The sequence below is a fragment of the Tamandua tetradactyla genome, chromosome 15, assembly GCF_023851605.1.
Source record: "Tamandua tetradactyla isolate mTamTet1 chromosome 15, mTamTet1.pri, whole genome shotgun sequence".
Taxonomy (NCBI): Eukaryota; Metazoa; Chordata; class Mammalia; order Pilosa; family Myrmecophagidae; genus Tamandua; species Tamandua tetradactyla.
Window position 1 is genome coordinate 5,212,062 of NC_135341.1, and position 22,250 is coordinate 5,234,311.

The following is a 22,250-nucleotide window of genomic DNA, read 5'->3' on the forward strand; positions in this document are numbered from 1 at the left end:
TGAATAGTTCCATTTAATTTGGTTACATCTGGCACAGTCTACGTTTATATTTGACTATTCCTTCCATTTTAACTATTTTGGCCTTTATTTTCTTCATTACATTTGAAAAGCTGTTGCCTTTTTATTTTTTGAGAAAATAAAATAGAAGTGCATTTTTCAAGCCATTCCTCTAATCACCTGTACACTTTTGAACTTAATTGATCTACCACTGCTCTGGTGATTTACAGAAAGGTTAGGCTAAAAGAGCAAGGCTATTGATGGAATTGTTCCAGGACCCTTTTCCAATTTCTAACTATTTAAAAAGGTGAAAAGATACAAAGGTCTGGCCGTGTCTACAGAACTAAGCTAAGTAGAACTAAGGAGCACATGTGATATAGACTAGATCAAGGGTGATATGCAATTTCAGCAATATTCCCTCTCTCTTGCATAAATTACCTGATCTGCCTATAGAGACAACTCTGGCTTTCAATTCTACACAGAGACATCTAAACCTATAATTTTAAACGTAAAGAAAAAAGACTTAATTCATTAAAATGCATTGCCAATGCTTCCTATTTTTTTAAATAAGAGAGCCAGTATAACAGTAGAGAAAGTTAGAGCACTTGAATTCCATCCACCAAAGTCTTCAGAAGGCAGAGGTTTAGCTCTACTTATATTCCAAGGAATTTATTCAATGCATATTCATTTAGCCCTACCACAAGCCATGTGCTGTGCCTAGCAATGCAGGCATAAATTGTGTAACACTGACCCGATCCTTATCATTACATTTATAGGCTATTCTTTTCCAGTGCATAGCACAGTGATGTGGCACAGCTGGGCAAAGATTGTTTACTGAATAACTGAGAGTTGATTTCCTGAAGAAGAGACAGGTAGAAATTCCTAGGTAGTTGTTCTAGTTTGAAAGTGTTGTATACCTCCAGAAAAGTCATGTCCCTTTATTCTGATTTAAAAATGCAGGGTGGAAAACTTTGATTAGATTGTTTACATAGAGATTGACCCACTCAACTATGGGTGTGACTTTTTGATTAGATGGAGATGTGACTCTACCCATTAAGTGGGTCTTGATTAGTTCATTGGGTCCTTTAAAAGGGGAAACACTGTGGAGAAACCTCAGAAGCCACAGAGTCAACAGTGACAGAGCCAAGAGGGACAGATATCTGGAGATGTTTGGAGTATAGATAGAGAGAGCAGATGCCTAGATATGGAGGTTTGGAGATACAGAGCCCAGTTGATGTCATGATGTGCCTCCCATGAGATGCTAAGCAAGCCAGAACCCAGAATTGTGTCCCTGAGGAACTAAGTGATGGTCTTAGGTGCTTAGAGAGGAAACCAGTGGCATAAGAAGCTGGAAGGACCAGCAGACACCAGCCACATGCCTTACCATGTGACAGACATAGGCCTATATTGAGTCAAGGTATCTTTTTCTGGATGCCTTAGTTGAAGATTTTTATGGAACTTGTAACTTAATAAATTCCTTTTAAAAAAGCTGTTCCAGGGTGGGCCACGGTGGCTCAGCAGGTAAGAATGCGTGCCTGCCAAGCCCGAGGACCCGGGTTCGATTTCCGGTGCCTGCCCATGTAAAAAAAAAAAAAGGCTCCATGGCTGGTATATTGCCTTCTGGCAGCTTTAGCAATCAAAACACAATTTTTCTAAATCAGTGGTTCTCAAACTTTAAATCAGATGGAGGGCTTGAGTTTCTGACTAAGCCTGGGAGAAGAGTCTGAGAATCTGCATTTCTAACAAGTTTCCAGGTGCTGTTGATGCTGTTGGTCCAGGGAATATATTTTGAGAGCCTCTTTCCTACCAAGAATTAAGGCAATGCAAGAATTGCTTCTGACATTAACAGACATCTCCTACAGGCTAGTCATAGGGAGAGGACTTGTCATGAATTGCACTGGGGAGAATGCCCATCAGGAACTTGGATTTTGAAGACAATCTTGTAGCAGTGATTGCTCCCTTTCAAAACCTGGACAATATTAAGGTTGATGCTGATGTCTGTAAGAACATAGAACTTAACAAAATAACTCGCAATTTACAGACTATGAGAAAGAAATCAGTCACACACAGTGCTTGTCTAACTACAACTTACAGAGCACTGTCCTGGAGGAAGGACACTATTTGTAGAGGTGCATGCCATGAGATTTTGCCAACACCTGCCTTAGCTGGAATCTGTGCTTACTAAATTAAACCTCAGAAAGGACTTTTACCAAGTTCCACAGAGCAGGATTCTCTTGAAAAAAAATATTGTAAAAATTTAAATTTTAATCTAAATATACCTGCTTTAACGCTCCAGTTTCCCTAAAATGGCCACACTCCTGCCCCTGGATTGCAATTAAGTTTCTCTACTAGACTATAATCCTTGAGGGCACAGAAAGACTTTCGTATTCCTAGTGAAAAGTATAGTGCCTCAAATACAACAGGTCCTCAATAAACATCTGTTGGTTAAATGAAGGATTGAATGAATGCCCAAGTCATCTCTAGTCTAGGTTGAACACCTCTACTTCCTTGTATCATTCCCTGTGTATAAATAAGTTGCTTGGAAAAGCACTCAAGATTTATACAATAAAGCATGACGCTTGAAACCTTTCTCTAATCTGGAGTTCTCTAAGACTATAGGTTTCCAGGGGCTAAGATAATGTCTTTTTATTTCATTGTGTACCATGCAGAATGGGCACTTAACAGATGCTTCCAATGGATTAGCCAAATGGCCATTCAAGACCCTTGGCCCCCAAAGACCTGAAATGGTCTAAAGCTGCCTGCCAAGTTCCTAAGCTTGTCAAATCTTCAAAATATCCAGAGCCATTAAGACTCTTTTAAATCAGATTATCAATGGCAGTTTTGGAAAATATCTCACATTCTTTAGTCATTTAGATGTTCTTCCTGTAAAACATGTTTTATGCCCATAGATCCTCTACTGTGACATTGTTAGAAAATTAAAAACAAGACATGATGGCTGTGACAAAGCCACACAAAAGTTGCGATTAGAAGTGAGAGTAAAATAAAGCTAAGTGTTTGCATATAAACTCTGGATCTTAAGTAACAAAATTATATCTAAGTGGAGCATATATCTCTGCCTGTTACCAGCTTGAAGTTTCATCCTTTCTGGTCTAAATGGTAGAGGATCAAGTCCATAACCAAAAGGAGAACCTCTTAATGACTGGGATTTTGATCTAATGCTAGATTAAGTGACCTACAGATAAAGCTGATATGGTCATGAATAAAATCGTCATGGTTAATGCCAATTTGAGAATGTGATCCAGTTTTGGGCAATATTGGAAAGTTTATAGTGAACAAATGGAGGATATATCATACTGCATAGACAGTACTCCAGAGTAACTAGTTCTCTCTGTTCCATTTTTTAGGTTCTCTTTGTTCTTAAATTTGGAACTTTGAGAAGTATATAGTCTTCTGAGACACTAGGAGGTCTAATGGTCACAGAGCAGAAGACTTGCAAAATGCCCCCTGTGGCCTGAAAGAGTGAATGCTCCCAGTTTTCTGCTAGCATTGGTTGTAAACATTGGGAAGAAATCTGGTCCAATGAACAGCATCAGTCTGCTGAGTAATGTTTGGTAATATCTGACCTGTGCAGAAGCTGAGATTGGAATAAAGGAGGTTAGACAATCGTGCCTAGAATTCTAAAAGACAACCAGAAGGAATCTGAATGTAATGTGACATCAATCTCTCCTTTTATAGATTTTAAACTGAGGATTATGGTGCCAATTATGGCATGGATTTTCTCATGTAAGTTAGTGATAGAACTGGGTCTACACCCCAGAACTCCATGACTTTTTCTTTTAGACTCTACGTCTTGCCCCCTTTTTATTGCATTGTAGGTGAGACCACAACAAAAAAGGCAAAGCTGGTTGGCGCCAGTCAGGGACATTCTCAATGTTATGTTCAGCAAATATTCTGTTTTTCTACCTCAGTCTGTTCTGAGGTAGTCTGTTCTACCTCAGACTGCTTTGAAATTGCAGGATGCTGAAGATATGAATTGGACTCTTTTCCACTAGGCTAAAGCCTGATTTAAGGCGAGAAGATTAAACGTCTCGATGTGCTGACCTTGTTCAATGTTTTCATGGCTAAATAAAATTAGTCTGGGAAAAAATATGTGAGGGCCTAGCAAAATGTGGCCAGTTATTTTATTTATATCTAAGAATATAAATGTAAATTTTAAATGGTTTAACTTCATATTGAAGTATAATAAACATTCAGAGAAATGCTAATGCTTACTTTTTAATCTCTAAAGGCAATATATGTAGTGTGTATAAACAGAGTATACATACATACCCACATCATACATAATACATACATATAAGTGCATATAATAAAGAAAGAGTGAGGAAAGAGAGAAAAGTAATTTGAAACTCTAAGATAGGATAAACTCACTATTTTCTGTCCCCTTGTATCTCTTCCATGTAGTATTCCAATTAGGGATAATATTCAGTGTTTAACAACCAGTGTGCAAAGCATTGCCTCACTATACAGACACTAGCTATATAAACTGCTGAAGACTTTTCTTGTTTCTAATGAGCAAAACAAAAAGAATTGTGAAAGCAATCTCCACCCAGTCTCAAGAAAAGCAGGAGAAAGGCAAAGGCCAAACAATCACTTTCTATGCTCAATTATGTACCATATGTAATGGACACAAACTTCCTACAGACATTTTCTGATATTCCCAAGACTGCCTTATTCTCTGTTAATTCTTTCCAGCTTTAGCCAATTTAGAGGCCATCAGGGATAAAGGCTAAAGAAAGAAAAAATATAGTCATTATGACTATTATCTACCTGCCTCTGGTAGTCACACTTTATGGGTGGTCTATTATCTTTGTTTATGGCATTTAAGGGACAATTCTTTGAAATCTGGGAGCAAGCAAAGAACAAACCAATCATTATGAATAAACCAACAACTGGGCTAAATTGATCAATGGACTACTACAGTACCTGTGGTAATAACAATTATAATAATTATGACATACGCCTTCAATTATAAGCGTTTTCTTTCACAGTGCCTAAGCAACAGGTGTACTTTCCCACATAATGTTATATTATTTTTCCAGAGCAGACTGAAAATATATAAATAAATGTAAATTCTGAATCAAAATTCTCCTGTTTGTCTAACAACTCTCAATTTTATATTTTTAATTTTTTTATATATTTAAATTTTATATTTTCCTAGAGGTGAAAACTTCAAAATGGTATACAGTTACCTGTGAGAATTCCCAAAGCAAAAATTTCAAATCTAAGAAGGGAAATGTAAAAAAGTATATATGTGATTCTAGAGTTCCAAGCAGCCTTTTCTAGATCCCGACTGACCAGTATGGCAACTGGTGATGATGCATCTGGCCCTGATGCTATCTCTTTTTACCTTTCTGGTCCTCAGTTCCCTTCTTTCCTGAAAACTAAGGGTGTAAAATTGGATAATCTCTGAGTCCCTTCTAGTTCAATAATTTATGGATTACTCTTTTACCAAAACTTCCTCTAAAAATTTGAGAAATTTGTAGAAAACATGAGAAAATATAAAGAAGAAGAAAAAAAAGTTAAACCCAAACTTTGACCAGAGTTATATACTGTTAACATTTTGGAGAGTAATATTTCAGCTTTCTCCTGCATTATCTACATATATTTAAAAAAAATAACACTAATACTATCCACATACTAATATAATCTATTTACATAAAATATAATTTGTTATAACTTAGGTGAGGAAGTTATTGATTTTGTGCTTCCTCTTTATCACTATTCTAACCAGTTGATGTATAACTGAACACATAAAATACCCCTTTGTAGTAGGTACTGTTATACTTATTTTATTGATAGGAAAATGAAGGCACAATGAAATTAAACTGACACATCCAAAGTCATGCAGCCAGAGTATATATGGAGCCAGGCAGAGTTGGCTCTATCCAGAATCTGGTTCAAGACTTTGTGATAACCTTTTGTCTTAGTTTGCCTGAGTCGCTGTGACAAATTACACACAATATGTTGACTTAAACAATAAACATTTATTGTCTCATGGTTTTGAAGGCCAGAAATCCGGCATCAAGCTCTTGATAAACCATGATATCCCCCCCAAGTCTGCAGCGTTCTGGTGCTGACATGCTGCATTCCTTGTGGTTCCTTGGTTTGCATCTCTACCTCCCTCACCTGGTCTTCTCCTGTGACTTTTTTTTTTTTGGCTGCATTTGAATTTCTTCTCTTTATGAGGCCTCCAGTAATATGGATCAATGTCCTTTTACCACAGACATGCAAATAAGCAAGCTAGAGGAGTCTGTAGCCTCCTTCCCTCACATGTAAATAGGATCTTCAAAGACCCTATTCACAAATAAGTGCACACCTCAATTGATAACACTTCAAAGGTCCTATTTGCAAATGGGTTCACACCCACAGGAATGCAGATACTTGAACAGGTCTTTCCTAGGGGACATGATTTAAACTGCAGCATCTCTGCACGACTCCACCTCATATATGCGCCGTGATCTGAGATGCTGGAAGGAATGCTGGGTCAGACGGGTACAACATCAGTGGGGCAGGCCTGGCACATATCACACCTGACTCTTGTCAGGACCTGAGCCAAGCTTCACTGCTCACTTTTTATGACTCATTGTTACCTTTTGGGCTGGAAACAATGAATCATAGTCCAGAATTGCTTAGCTGGAAAATCAAAAAAATAACCTGAATATTGGAAAACTCTAGGTCAGTAAGCTGCATCCACACTTGGCATGAGAAATGTCCAGCCGTGGCAATTACTTCAGCGGAGGCTACAAACTCCTTTGCCCTGATTATTCACATGTCTCTGGTAAAAGGACCATGTGCAATTTTGAGTGGGTTTTAAGTATCAAAGTGATTGTATAAATTCATGCACCAGCCAAATATAGTTACTAAATACCAGATCTTGCAAAGTGATGATTTCATGGATTTTACTCTCACAGAATAGACTTTAACAAGAATGTCATCTCTATTTTACTAACTGTTCTTGATTTATATTTCCCTTTTTCTCTCAACTCAATCCAAGAGCTAATTAAATTACCTATTTTGTGCTTAGTAAAATAGTTGGAGTATCTATTTTATGTACTCCAACCTAAATGAGAAAGACATATTATGAATTTTACCATGCAACTCTCACAGAAATTAAAGAATGAATGTGCATTAATTGCCCAAGAATGAGATCCTTAGTCTGCTAATTTTGTGATAAAATATTCTAATAAAAATCATTTGTCAGCTCTATGAAGTCGAGATAAATTGAAAAGCCAAGAAAAAGCTCAGTTGTTGCCAACTGAGCATCCATGATGATTATGAAGGTCTTGCCTTCCTGAGTTTTTGTTAACTTCTTTCTGAAGCAGCAGCTCTGTGCAGAGCCTGTCCTTGGATGTGTCTTAGTGCATCAAAGTCAAGATTTCATTACGCTTGTGACTTGACACACCAAAACAGATAAGACTGCTGGACAGATATTGTGGCAAAAGTGCATTTTGTGAAGAGGCCAGAGGAGCTGTAGTTTTAAATGATTACTTACAAAATGCCTCTAGAGCATGTCATTTGAAAAAATTTCTTCATCCTTAGGTCTGTAGAGATAGCATGGTAGCTTTTGACATAAGTGGTACCTTGCCTTTGCCTATCTCTTTTTTTAAACTAAGATTTTCCAGATATTTTAAATACGCTCCAGCTTGAGCCAACACATTAACTTAACGTTTACCGTGTGACAAGCACTGTGCTGGGTTCTGGCAGGAAGTTGGATGAAAATTAAATGATATTTGCTTAATCACAATGGCAGGAGGATAGAGGAAGGTGAGCCTACAAGTAAATATGATATAAATACTTAAAAGAGTAGGTATTATGATAGCAATATGAGCAAAGAAGCACAAAACAAATCATTGCTCCCATTTTCCCATCGCCAAGGAAGGAGTCATACTTTTGGCTTTACAAGTGTGTCTAAAATAATATTCCCAACTTTCTCTTGCAAACCTGTTCAGTAAAACCACTTAAGTAAATGGCACTCCCATATATCCAGTTGCTTATGCCAGAAACGTATGTGTCATTCTTGATTTTCTCTTCCACCTCCTCCTACATCCAAATGCATCAGCAAATCCTGGCAGCTTTGCTTGTAAACTATATTCTGAATCCATCTACTTCTTCTCCAACGCAACTCATTTGTCCAAGCCACCATCGCTTCTCAACTGATTTACTGGAAATAGTTTTCTAATTAGACTCCAGTTTCCACTCTTGCTCTCTGAAAATCTGTTCACCACACAGCAGGCAGAGAATCTTTCAAAAAACATACATTACTTCTCCACATAAAGTCTTAAAATGGCTTCTGATTGCACTTGATATAAAAACCAGTCGTCTCTCCCAGGCCCGTATGATCTGACCCCTGACTCATTCTCCCACCTCAACTGTAACCAATCTCTGCCTACTCACTGTGTTCCAACTGTACAATCATTTTCTTGGTTCCTTTATTCCTGGGACTTCAGTGTTTGCAGGCCTTAGGGCCTCTGCCTGTGGGTAACTCTGCCTGGACAGCTCCTCCCTCTTAGCTTCACAGGACTGACTTCTCATCATTCAGGTCCCAGTTCCAATGTCACGTCCTCTATGACTAAATTTATACCTGACCCCTCCCCCAGCCTCTGCCTCATCATATTCATTTAATCATTAACTCCTGAAATAATCAGCCTGTTTCTGTTTAATTTTATCTATGTTCCTCAGAACAATAGGCACCATGAGATAGGGGCTTCCAAGCTCCTGTTCCCCAGCACGGAGAATAGGGGCTCACCTAGCAATTGTTAAATTGATATTCATGGAATGAATGAATAAATAAGTGAATAGTTGAAATCTAAATGATGTCCCCAAATTCCCATGTGGTAAGGTGCTCAGAGCCTCTCTGTAGAGACGGTTTATCTGTAAATATTCTGTTCTGGCACCTCGGACTTTATCTGAGATTCTACAAAGTTTCCATGCACTATGATAACTTTCCAGAGATCTTCACCCTCCGTATGGGTTCCTAGGGCAAGGAAGTCCTGAAACCCAGGGGGGGGCCAGCCTCTCCAGAACATCACCTAGTTCTAGACCTCATTTCCACATTATTGGCAGCCCTTTCCAAAACAAGAAAGTTAGACTGGGTATAGCCCAAATACCCCTCAGGATTGCGAGAAAGATCAAGGGAGCAGGTCGAGTATAATAGAGAAGATAGAATTTAACAGATGAGTTTGACTATTGAATCACTATATTGATATTTCTTTTAGTCTTCAGTGTCTTGGAATAACAAGAAGTAAAAACCTAAAATTGTGGAACTGTAACCCTTACCAGCTCTGAAATCTCTTCTATAACTAATTGTTATGGTATGCTTTGAAATTTATCACTTTTAAAAATATATTTCCTGTTTTTCACAATAAAAATAAATAAATATCCTGTTCTAGGGGGCTCAGGTACAAAGTTCACTAGCAGAGGGGCAGGAATGCCAAACATGGGAACAGAACCCTGACATGTTTCCCTTGTGTCAAGTTAGGTAAGAGGTGATACAGTGCAGTGAAAACAAGAATAGCGAGGGGTTGAGATATCAGACCTGGATGTTGGGAATCCTGGAGCCAATAATTATTAACTAACTATGTGACTTTGGGACTCACTATTTAACATGTCTGAGCCCCAATTTCTTCATCTATAAAGTATAAAAGAGGACATACTTCATATAATTGCTTGAGGTTTTTAATGAGATAGTTCATGTAAAGTTCTGATCACAATGCCTACCACATAATAAGTGTCCAATACGCGTTTGCTATTAATGTTCTTGGCTGACAGTGTCCACATCTGCATGACGCATTAAGAAATTCCTGTTCATACGAAATGATCAAATGTGTCATAGATGGGCAAGGGATTTGAATAGAGTAGAATCCTAAACACATAAACTATGGCTACTTAAATTATTATATTAGCAATTATTGAAGGGCTTAATTATACTTTTTTTCATTCATCCATTTGTTCATCCAATATTTATTAAAAAGCTTCTACGTACCAGGTACCAGACTAGGGGCTGGAGACAGCAGTGAGCAGGTATTCTATGTGCCTTCAGAAAGGTAAGTTTCTATAAGGGAGACTGTAATGCTTATCAGTAATTATGACACAGAATCGGGAGTTCTTGGGGGTATAGTAATAAATGTTACTGGAGTTTATAGAGAAGGCACTTATAGAGTATGGTGACGTATGGGTGGGTGGGTGGAGGGCAGTCAGAGATGGCTTCCTGGAGGAAGTGATATTTTTAAAGAAACTGAAAGGCACAGTATCAGCTGAGTGAAAGGCTGGGATCAAAAGCAGGAAAAGCATTTCAGGAAGAGGGCACAACATGTGTAAAGATCCAGGGAGAGAAAAAGCACAGAGCAATTATAATGTATACTCAGCATACAGTTCAATACGACTGTATTTAAAAAAAACCCATGGTGATTTACATATGTTGTTACTTCATTATCTAGGTGATTACGGTAAAATGCGTATATTTTCTTGAAATACTCTCCAAAGAGTATTACTCCATTTCACTGTAGTGGGAACTATGTCTTCAGAATTGTAAATCCGAAAGTTATTTGGATAATTCAAAACTTCTTTCTGGATACTGAATACTAAATTACATAGAATTGATTAATGAGCTAATTGTTCAACCTTTCACTTCATTCTGCCTGTGTTCACAATTTAGTGGGAAAGAAACAAGAAAAGGATTCCTTTGTTATTTATATTCACCTAAATCCACATTCTATTCCTGTGGAGATTAGCAATTAGATTTCTAATTAGTTCTCTAAAATGCATCCATGGGTTTATTTCTTATACTAGTGGAGAAAATATGGGTTCCAAATGAAGAAAGCATTAAACTTTTCTCAAATTTAATTTAGAAACCCAAGCTTTGTGTGACAATAGCATAACATCTTTCCACACTCATCTTGTGATCATAAGGAAAAAACCAGGAAACTCACCATCATTTCTGAGTATCAGTGGTGTCGGTGGCCCCAGGACCTTGTGGTTTGTCACAGTATTGGTAACCACACAGGTATAATTCCCAACGTCTGATTTTTCTACTTTGGCGATATACAGATTTCCAGTTTCTTGAGAAACAAAGCGGCGATTATCCTGATAGGAAGGGTATTCATTGAAGATCCAGGCATAGCTCAGCTCTGAAAATTAAAGGAAGCATCATAATGAATATGACATTTGACACACTGGAAATATACTGTATTCATGAAAGAAATGGTAGAAATTCACACTATTGTCAGTGATCCTTTTTCAGTGTGCTAAATATAAATAGAAGCAATCCATAGTTCCCTAACGCATTCTGCCCATCTTCCCACCTTCACTCGAAAAGCTCTTCTCCCAGAGACCTATGTGGTATACTGATAGTTGATTAAGAGAAATCCAGTCTCTTTAAGTCCAGGGAATATTCCTTTATAGCTTGCTAAGGGTGTGCCAAGCACTATGTGACACTTACTGAGCTAATGCTCAAATTATAGACCCAGGGAATCTGTGATCCTGGTGCTGGAAGCCACTCGGAATACGACTAGGTCAACTCTTTTATTTAAAGATAATAATCATTATAGTGCGTCACAGAGCCACATACTTGCAAAGCACTTTACAGTTCCAGTATCATTTTACAGTTTTCCATCTTCTAACTAGGAAACGTTGGCACAGAAAACTAAGCAACTAATCTGAACCACTAGCCCCAGTTAGAAACAGAATTCTTGAGTCTTCAGCCAGTCTTCTGTCAATGCCTCCTACTTTCAACTCAAATTCTTACTTATGAGGTTCAACTGCTTTTCCACTATTTTAATGAGATGGTGGTTTAATAGTGTGGAAACACTCACTAAATATATATTGACTAATCGGTTGGTTAATTCCACAAATGTAAATCTGTATTTATAAAAATCAGTTTACCAAGGTTTCTGTTTGGGGTGATAAAAGTTTTGATAATGGATGGTGATGATGGCAGCACAACATTATAATTATAATTAACGTTACTAAATGTCATGGTTAAAATAGCAAAAGAAAAAAAAAGTAGCTAAAGAATTGTTATATCATAAGGGAGTACGAGATAGTGGTCAAAGAGCAATGTTTTAAGAAATACTTGTTCCCCCCAAAATGCCAGGAGATGAACATAACAGGCAGTCATATATGAAAATATTCCTTTGAAATTTTGTGTTTTTCTTAAGAATTAGGTAAATGTTTTATGAATAAACATGAGCCCAAACTTTCTATTTCAGAGAAGAAACCCAAATGATAGTGAGCTATTATGCTACAAGGATTTCAAATTTCTTCATCTTCAGGCATTCCATGGTTTCTTGCTTTAAAATGCACTCTCCAGATCTGTCCAAAGCTGCAGAAGAGGTACACTAGCTATTGGCACTCATTAGCCACTGTACCCCCATTTTATCTTCAGCAGTTACTGTTGGGGGATGGTAGAACCAGATACAAAGGGAGTGTGACGGTTAGATTCTGGTGTCACCTTAGCCAGGTGACGATGCCCAGTTCTCTGGTCAGGCAAGCACTGGTCTGACTGTTACTGCGAGAATATTTCATGGCTGGCTGATAAACTGGAAGGCTGGGTTATTAAACTATCAGTCAGTTGATTGCAGTTGTGGCTGATTACATCTGCGATCAACTAAGGTGCGTCTCCTGCCATTGAGATAATCCAATCAGCTGAAGACTTTTGAGGGAGAAGAGAAAAAAACTCTTCACTTTTTTACTTCAGCCAGCGAGACTCTCCTACAGAGTTCATTGAGACCCTTCATCGGAGCTTCCCAGCCTGCCCTACAGATTTTTGGACTCTTCCATTTCCCATGGTTGCATGAGACACCTTTACAAATCTCATATTTACAGATGCCTCCTGTTAGTTCTGTTTCTGTAGAGAACCCTGACTAATACTGGGAACTTCTGCTTTTCAGAACTGGTTGGCTGGGTTATTTTAGCCATTCTTTAGTAGGATCCTGGGCTAAACTTCAAATGTGTGGAGTGTCCTAGGAAAATGGCAGAAAGATCACTTCAGCTTTATATAGGGAACACTAATCACTATAAAAAGCATTTCTGTAGTTTAATTCTTCAATGAGCCCCAATTGTAAATGACCTCAAAAACTTAAATATGTAACAGGAAATACCTTCTGCCTTAATACTCCACTGTTTGCATACAAAAGGAGGGTCATGGAGATTGCTTTCCCTTTATCACTGGATTACAACATTTCCACATGCACTATTGTAGATGGTTATAATTATGTTTATATGAGAATAGCTAATCATTTTATTTACACATGTGCATGTAATTATGAGTAACCCCATGCTGATGTCAAGAGGAGAGTCAGTGTAAATAAGCAAGTGCTTTCCAGCAAGCTAGTTACTTCCTCGACAAACTAAAATCTGGGGGGAAAAAAGCCTGTACAATAGATCATGAAGAAATATAATCAAGTATGGCATCCATAAAAGCTGGGGATTTTAGCAAACAGCACAGCAGATAATCTACTCCTTACTTATTCAATTTGGAATGTGACAGGCAAACCCAGATATTTCTCAACATCTTAGTTTTCTCACATGAACCATGAGGCGAACACTGCCTATCCCCTAATTAGCATTAAGAGAGTTTTAAGTATACATTAGTATCTCCAAAGTCACCAGGTGGAAGTTACAGAGTAATTTACCAGTACAATATTAATCAACCCACACTTCTCCAAGGAGATTTGTAATTAAATAAATTAAACTGTATTTTTTCTTCCTGAAGGCAGTTTTCAAAACAGTTGCTCCCCTTACCTCGTGATCACAGCACTCTCTTAATTCTGTTGGGGAGAGGCTGGTTTAACAAGTAGAAAGTCATACAGACCTTGGATATACAGAAAAAAAGGTGTTTTTTGTTTGTTAGTTTTTCCAACCTGGAGTAAAAACCCCAATGACCTGAGTTTAAATCTGTGTGACATTAAGTGAGGTCATTTAAACTCCCTCACATTCAACTCTGTAATTCCTAAAATGGGGATAATAATAAAAGTGCTGCAGGTAGGTAATGAGGATTAGTTTATGTAAAAGCATTCCGAAAGCAACAGAGGGCTATACAGATGCTTGTTATTGCTGGTATTACATTTCGCCAGATTAATCACTTTAAAAGTGAAAAAAAGTAAAAAGCATCACTGCTTTTGTAACTTAAGTGACTCACTTCTTTAGTTGGAGATGAAACCAATCTTAAGAGTATGGTACAGCATTTCACAAACTGTGTTCCTTGGAACATTAATTCTTTATTAATAGAGGTTCCCTACTCCAATCTCCCACAAATTTAAAAGGATTACGTGATCAAATAATTTTGAGAAGCAATGGACTACACACAGTTAAACAGATTTTTAATTTTTTCCTTTCAGACCTTCAAGAGATTTTAACATGCCAATGTCCCTGAAATTGCTTAAAGTGTGTTTGAGCTTGTAAACATACTTGATCATGGAAACCAACTCCAACCCCATACACACATGCTTTTCCCCCCAAAACATCTATTAATAACTCATAAAATTTAATTTGAGAAACACTGAAATGACATAATGACTTCAATATAAAGGTTACTAACTGTATTATTTCTGTTTTTGCCAATATCACTAAAGTGACATCAAATAAAATTTAACAGAAAACAATAAAAAGTTGAATTAGAGTTGTAATAAGTTATTGTAATACAACACTGTAACACTTTTCAGTACCATGTCACCAGGAAGAGCCGTGTGCTAAAGACCCTAACATGAGTTCAATACCTGACATCAGGAACCCTTGCTGAGTCCCTAGAACTGGGGAAATCTCTAACCAAGATATTAACTGATTTTTCTTTACAGCAAATATCCTCACTTGGCATATCGTATTTTAATTTTATTTGTCCAAAACAATCAGAAGAGAAAATAGACATTAGAGGAAGCAAACACAGTTTAGCAAAGCCAGAAAGCAGTCCAACAGGCCACATGTGTCATTTTAAAGATAAGAAAATTCTGGGGCCCAGAAAGGGTAAGGTCAGGGGTTCAAAAGGTGGCAGAGCAGACTATAGCTTAGTCCTTTTAGCTGTATTCCCATTCTACTGCTCTTTCCAGGAAACAATAAGAGCTCTTGACAATAGAAAGTAAAGAGCTAGCACTCATATCACTCAACAGACAATGCGATTTTCCCCTAAGAACCATCATCCATTTTATCAGATCAAAACATTAATCCATTGGGTTACATTTAATGCTATCAACATTTTGAAAAACAAAGCCAAGTACAAAAATAAAAATAAATTTCCATGGGCTGCAACTAGCAAAAATATATCCCACTCAGTTTGATTTCCTCTGGGATTTCCATGCAATATTTATACTTATTCAAATTTGACAGATTTCTTTTGATAAGTTTTCACACACTAATTGCTCTGGAAGTGACAGACAGTTCCTGTCCCATTGGCAATTTGTAACAACCGAGTAAAGAGATACTTGGAATTCAGTATTAAATAGATTGTGAAGCTTCGATGCTCAGTTGAAAAATACTGAGACAACTTACAATGTAATAACCATTAAGGCAGAAGGACCTAGTGATGGTTTTCTGATCTTTCTGTAGCATGCAAATCTATTAGAAATGAATTCTGAAACTTCATTCTGTTAGCGGATTCCTTTGTCCATACCCTTGGACACAAGCAAGCTTGATTAAACATTTTTAAAAGAAGATGCCAATCAAGCAGTTTTCAAATTCAGATACGCATTGAACAAATTCATCCAATGATTAGAGACCTCCTGATAAATGCTGTTAACTTGTTCCAGAAGCTGTCTAATTTCTCTCTAGAGTTTTATTATGCCTCATTACAGTCTGATATCCCAGAGATAGCGACGATGGCAGTTATCAGAGGTGTCTAACTTAATCCTTGAAGTTTAAAACCTGAAAGGATCCTTAGTCTAACCCCTTCAATTTTACAGATGAGGAAACTGGAGTCTAGAGAAATCACATGACTGGATCACGGCCACACATTTAGTAAGTGGCAGAGATAGCATTATCCGGTAGCCTCTGTGTTCAGAAAACTGATTCCTCTGGGAAGCCAGATGTTCCTCTTAACAATTATTTTAGAATTAGAAAAGATCTATTTTTCTTATCTGTAAAATAAGGGACTAGGATTAGATGATCTCTAATTCTTTTTCAGCATTAATATTTGATACGTATGTCATCAGATCCATCGGTCTCATTTGACAAATGAAGAAAGTGATATCCAAAGAGACCCACTAATTGATATGTAGTTATTGGCAGGATCCAGAACTAGAAATCACACATGCCACATACACACAAATATATATATATATATATATATATATATATATAGCAACACAGTTACTCATTTGATTTAAGCTGTGTTCTGTAGAAAGATAATAATAAAGTTAATAGTCAGGAAACTATTGCCTTTGATAAATTATTTTAACAGTACGAGAGCCAGTCAGTCTCATCTTTAGATAGTGTTAGCATCTCTATTTTATTTTCCACACAGTGTTGTAATGTTGAATTTAAACTGAGATGATTCTAAGAGAGTAGATGTGAATTTGTGTGTGTGTGTGTGTGTGTGTGTGTGTGTGTGTGTGTGCATGGTCTGGAAATTGCATCCGGGTCTCCTGCATGTAAGGTGAGTATTCTACCACTGAACCACCCATGTATCCTAGATGTGAAAAAAAATTTTTTTTAAATGATTGTACACATGAAATGGGTTATGAGAATACTTTCATTGGTTCATTTATTGGTCAAACATTTATTAAGCATCAACCATTTACAAAAGCCCTGTGCTCATTAATGGAATGGAGAGCAGTGCTGGAAAATACTGGAAAGCAGTCAGAAATACAGATATTGGAACTCCTTTGTAGAGAGAGAGAGCCTAGTTTAGTGTAAATGTCCCTGGATATGGTGTCAAGGGACACAGGTTGCATTTTAGTTTTAGCGCATATCGGCTAGAAAGTAATTTCTACTACTCAACTTCTTACCTGAAAAATAGAGATAATGAAAATAATACTTCTGTCTAAACCAAGAGTTGCACTGATCAACAAATATTTTGATTAAGTAGATCAATATATTTGATATACTTCAAATATTCTGCTGGTGTTTTTTTCCCTAATAAAAATAAATGCTTAGGAATGGATACGTAAGTCATTTGTCTTACTCTGACTTCACAGAAAGGGAGATGTTATAAATTGTAAATCATTCCAAAAAAGTACAAATTGTACCAAGAACATCAAAGAACATATGGTACTAGTGATTTACACACAGTAGCCAGGTGGCAAGAGAGTCCAAAAAAGCGTTACTGTGTGAAAGATTTGAGAGATTTGCAAGTAGAGAGTGCCTAGGAAGACTCAGGCTTCTGGGAGATAAAGCCTTGAACTATACTAAGATACTACATGATAAAAATTATAAAGTCACGTGTTAACAGTCATCCTATGAAAGCACGTGGAACAGCGGCGTGAGAGGAGCTGAAATCTGTGAAATGAAGGGTATTGGACAAATATTGTACTTCCATTCAGGAGAATTGATGTTTTATTCTTATAGCAATGGCAGTGACCCTTGTTTATAAATTATGTTGTTGAAATCACAGCTGTAGGCAAGAAGAGCTCTACTGTGGATACTCTTTGGCCTTGAGAACTTGGTCTAGGCAGACCCCTATCATCAAGCAGGGGTCACCGAGACCCAGACACTGTTTTTCATTATTTACTGGCACTGAGTAGAGCAGGGATGGCATCTACCTGCCACTTGAGCCACCCATCCCTGCTCCTATATGTGTGGTGACATTGATAACTGAAAATCCCAGCTTTAGGATCAGTGCTTCATGCAGCTAACTTCAATTTATTCATGCTGGCACCTTTTCACCATCTTTGCAATATTGATTTTGGGAAAATGAAATGATGACCATGTGAGGCAGGGAATAAATGAAAGCCTAGTGCTAACTCCTGTCCAAATCTGTGGCAAGCATCTCTAAAAATAAGTCTTTGGACTAAGGGGTAACCCACTTAATTGAATGATGTACTTACTACATGCTATTCACTCACTTAAATGGGATGGTGTGCTGTGGAAAATGAGATAGCAAAAGGGGCATTTTATCATCGTGTAGATGGTCTCTGAATATTGCTTGTGAGTATGGATTACCATTCCCCTGCACCATGTGTTATTTCTTGTTTTCTTGTCTGTATTTCATTAGGTCAATTGGGCATTTTTCTGGAGTATAGGTTTTCTTAAAAATTCGTGGGTGGAGGTTAAGGGATTTAACTCGAAAGCAATTTAACACATTGTTTTGATAGTTGGCAAATATGGGGTAGGATGGAATAAGATACAAAATTCATATGAATTTCAAAGGCAAATGAAAAGCCTTCAACAAAATCTTGTACTTGTAGCCAGTGGCTTCAGAATATGCTCCCAGATTCCCAGAGGGCAGATGCTGACTCTCCTTTGCCCTCAGAAATGTACCCAGTGAAAAAGTGAAAAAAGTTTGACAAATATTGTCTAAGCCTGGAGTCAGCAAACTTTTTTCTCCTTAGAGAAAAGGAACGTATTTTTTAACCGGAAAGGCATCCTTTCTGTTCGCATGTTGAGAGTCTCAGGCAGAGGCTGTGGAGTGATGACACACGCATGGTGGATTAAGCCTTTGCAAACGAACGGGCCTTTCACAGTGTCCTCATGCTTTAAAGACTGAAAATCACATGGACACCCAGACCTGGCTGTTCTTGACTCTGAAACACAGTAGTTCTCAAGAGGGGTCTGGCAGGGAAGTGCAATGCTCACTGGACTGGTGATTCTCAAACTTGAGTGAACTTCAGAATCACCCGAAGGGCAGTGCTGTTGGTCCTGGGACCACACTTTGAGAACACTGTTTTTAAAGATGTGAAATCACTAGGTTCTTGTCCCATCAGGGAACGGCTGGCAGAGAAGTGTAACAGTTCCCCACTTAAGAGCTGGCATGCTATCTGCAGTTTGCCAAAATTCTCTACCATTCTCTATTGTCTACACCAGGCCCATATTACTCAGTGGACATCTGAGCTTGAGACTTCTGCACAGGTGAATAAAGAAATGGAATTGACCCTTACTTGCATACTTTTGTTAGCATGACAGTAGTAAGGGAAAACACAAATAATTACAAGCTAATCTCAGTTTTAGATGGGAGTAAAGCTAGGCTTGGTGCTGAAACCCATAGTCAGTATTAAAGCTTTGCCTGATTATAGATGTCCAGTCTTCTCAGTGTTGTTAAACTGGTAAAGCCACAGCTGCAAGAAGCAGCTTTAGCAGACAACAGTGGGAAGGTGAAAACATTGCTCTTTGGGGATGAAAGATCTATTTCTTTCAGTTATTTGTTAACAGTTCGGCATTTAATGAACCAACAGGTTATCACCATGCTTTAAGAAGAGCTTAAATGCACAGCGAAAATTTCGTTTTAGAACTATTAATCCCTCGTAGCACACGTAACTTTTGGTAATCAAGTTTAAAACACTTCAGGCAATATGGACACTGCATAATAGTTAAAGAGATACATGTCAGAGTTCAATTCACAGTTCTAGAAAGAATAGTACTTTTATTCAGGTCACAGGAGAATCAGAGAAAATCAAATAACACTCATGCAGCTCAATACTTATAACCCCTCATCCCACCTTTCAGCCAGATCCCAGATAATCTCTAGCAAGGAGTGAGGTTTTTATTGCTGGGGGGAAGGACAAATCCCATGTGAATTTGTTTCCAAATCCTGTGGATTCTAATTCCCAAAGTTTTTTGTCTATGAGCCCACCTCACCAATACATGTGAAAGTGTGAAAACCTCCTTCTTTTTTTGCCACCTTCAGTCTCACTACCACTCCAGGGTAACCCACATACCACTGCCAGATTAATACTGCTAAAGGGGAGCTCTGAATTATATTTCTGCTTCATACAAAAGTCCTCTGTGGGTCCCCAGGCTCCCTGGATTAAATAAAATGCATCAGGCTAGTATTTGAGTTCTTCCATAGCAGGGCTCTGTATCATCTGGTCTTAGTGTTATGGGTTGAACTGTGTTCCCTAAAGTCCTAAACTCTGGGCCCATGAATGTGACCCTATTTCCACACACATCGAAGATGGGGCTAGTTAAAATGAGGCTGAGAGTGGGCCCTAATCCAATATAACTGGTATCCTTAACATAAAAGGGAAATTTGGACACACATACAAACAGAGAGAAGACGGCTGTCTGAAGACTGAGGCAAAGACTGGGGTTTTGTGGTCCCAGACTAGAGAATGCCAAGGATTGCTTGGCCAGAAGCCAAGGGAGAGGCACAGAAGAGATTCTTCCCTCCAGCCCAGAAGGAGCAGAGCAGGCCCTGCTGACCCTCCGGAGCAGTAAGACAATTCCTGTCTGCTGTGGGAAGCCACTCAGTTGGTGGCCTTTTCTAATGGCAGCTCCAGTAAACTAAGACACTTAGTTTTCTAAGTACTTCTCTGCATAAATCCATATTCTAGGTGAGTATTATTCAAATTAGGCTCTTCAAAACTCTAGAGAGGCTGAATTTATTAAACCAATACATACTTATTTCCTCAGGGGTCACCGTTAGAGGCAAAGATAAGGCACAGTGAGAGGGCTGTGTCCACCTTATATTTGCTTTAAGCAAAGAGCTCTGGTTTTTCTTTTCTACAATTTGCAACTCCCCCTCACATCCCAAATTGTTATTCCAAGAAAGGTTTGTACTGTTAAGTAGGGTTGCTTAGGGTCAGTGGGAAAAAACCTTCATTGATCTGTTAGGTACCCTATGTTTTTCAATCTCTCTAACTAGACCTGTGCATATGCCTTCCAACTTCCGCTTAGCTCAATCATACCTTTTGCTTACAGCCTAACAAATACACGTGGTCTCTCCTTAATAATCAAAAAGCAATTATTTCCTTTTCATTTCATAGCTTCTAACACATTATTTCACATATTAAAATTTTGTTTTTCCTATATTTGAATAGTTTGATGGCTAGCCTCTTCTCCATCTGCCAGTGGACTGGGCACTCCCTGCGGACAGGACCATAGATGCAGGAGAATACCTGATTTATGATTTACTTGGTCCCTCCCCTTCTGTATTTAAATCAGTAAGCATTATTTGAAACGAAGTGAAATTCCAAATGGGAGGAGTTTCCAGGAACAACAATATATTACTGAACTCCAGTTCATAGGTGCTAGCCAGAACTCTGTTTCCTGTAAATACATTTCCTATGAATACATTTTCAACAGACCATTGATGACAAATCAAAATCACTGAAATCAGAGGAGAGCATAACAAGAATCAGCATCTGGTATGTTTTAAATCAGAATGCCAAAACCCTTTCTCTTAAAAGTCTTTTCGTCTCTCTCTCTTTTTTTTTTTGCTAACTCTTTGATGCACTTTTACTGAGTTACAAAACGGAAGAGAGAAAAGATGACTGATTCAATCTTTCAAATATCTAAAGACTCAGTAAAAGTCAAGAGGTGAGCATGCAAGTATGAAGTTAGTCCATGCAACATTAACCTGGGCTAAATGACAGGCATTGATGAAATTATCTGGGTAACCAGAGACCAATGCTACCTGGTCAGATTTCAAGTAACTGCTAGTCTAAATAAGATATCTCCATGCACAAGGAAAGTAGAATTGGGTCCAGTGAGTCAGATTTGCCATCTACCTTTAGGTATGGTTATGCCTTATAAAAACATCAGCAGAACCATGAGTTGTTTAGTTCTTTACATCTGTTGCCTCCAAAAATTTCTGGAAATAAGTAGAAAAAGATAGGGAAAGTGAGTTGTAGGAAAAGTGAGTGATCACAGTGAAACTAGCAGGATTAGATTTTGGATTAAAACAGATACTGACCATGTCAAAGGTTTCTCTTCCTATGCTAGAAAATATTTCGAATGCAACCTTGAGTTTAACTGAGCCATTTAAATGGTGGCATAGAGGTGATTATCAATACCAGTGTACCAGGCCCTTTGCTGAAACACTGCCTCAGAGATTGTGGCAGGGATTATGACAATTGTGTTTGCTTTTCCATGTCACAGTGCCTAACCTAATATCTGACAGTCAGGAGATACTCAGAATTTCAGGAACAAGGTGACCAACTAATTTCTAAATTTCCTAATTTGTATCATCAGCAGTAAGGCTCTTGCCTAATAAAAGGTTGCACAATCATCAGTAATAAAATTTGGGCTTTCTGTCATAACATAATAAAAATCTGACTTTTTCCTTTTAGTAAAGTAATTTCTTGGAAGAAAGAGAAAAAAAGAGAATTACTCAATGTGGGAACTGAAATGGATTTGCAGGAGTGATGGAA

The 22,250-nt window shown here is 37.9% G+C and overlaps 1 protein-coding gene across 1 annotated transcript in view; it reads right to left on the minus strand.

The window, feature by feature from the left end:
* CNTN4 (contactin 4) overlaps positions 1 to 22,250 on the minus strand; it is an 831,113-nt gene that overhangs the window by 197,005 nt on the left and 611,858 nt on the right. Inside the window, exon 7 of the mRNA XM_077130352.1 lies at positions 10,947 to 11,144. Coding sequence (XP_076986467.1) covers positions 10,947 to 11,144 — 198 coding nt within the window. The remainder of the gene's footprint in view (positions 1 to 10,946; positions 11,145 to 22,250) is intronic.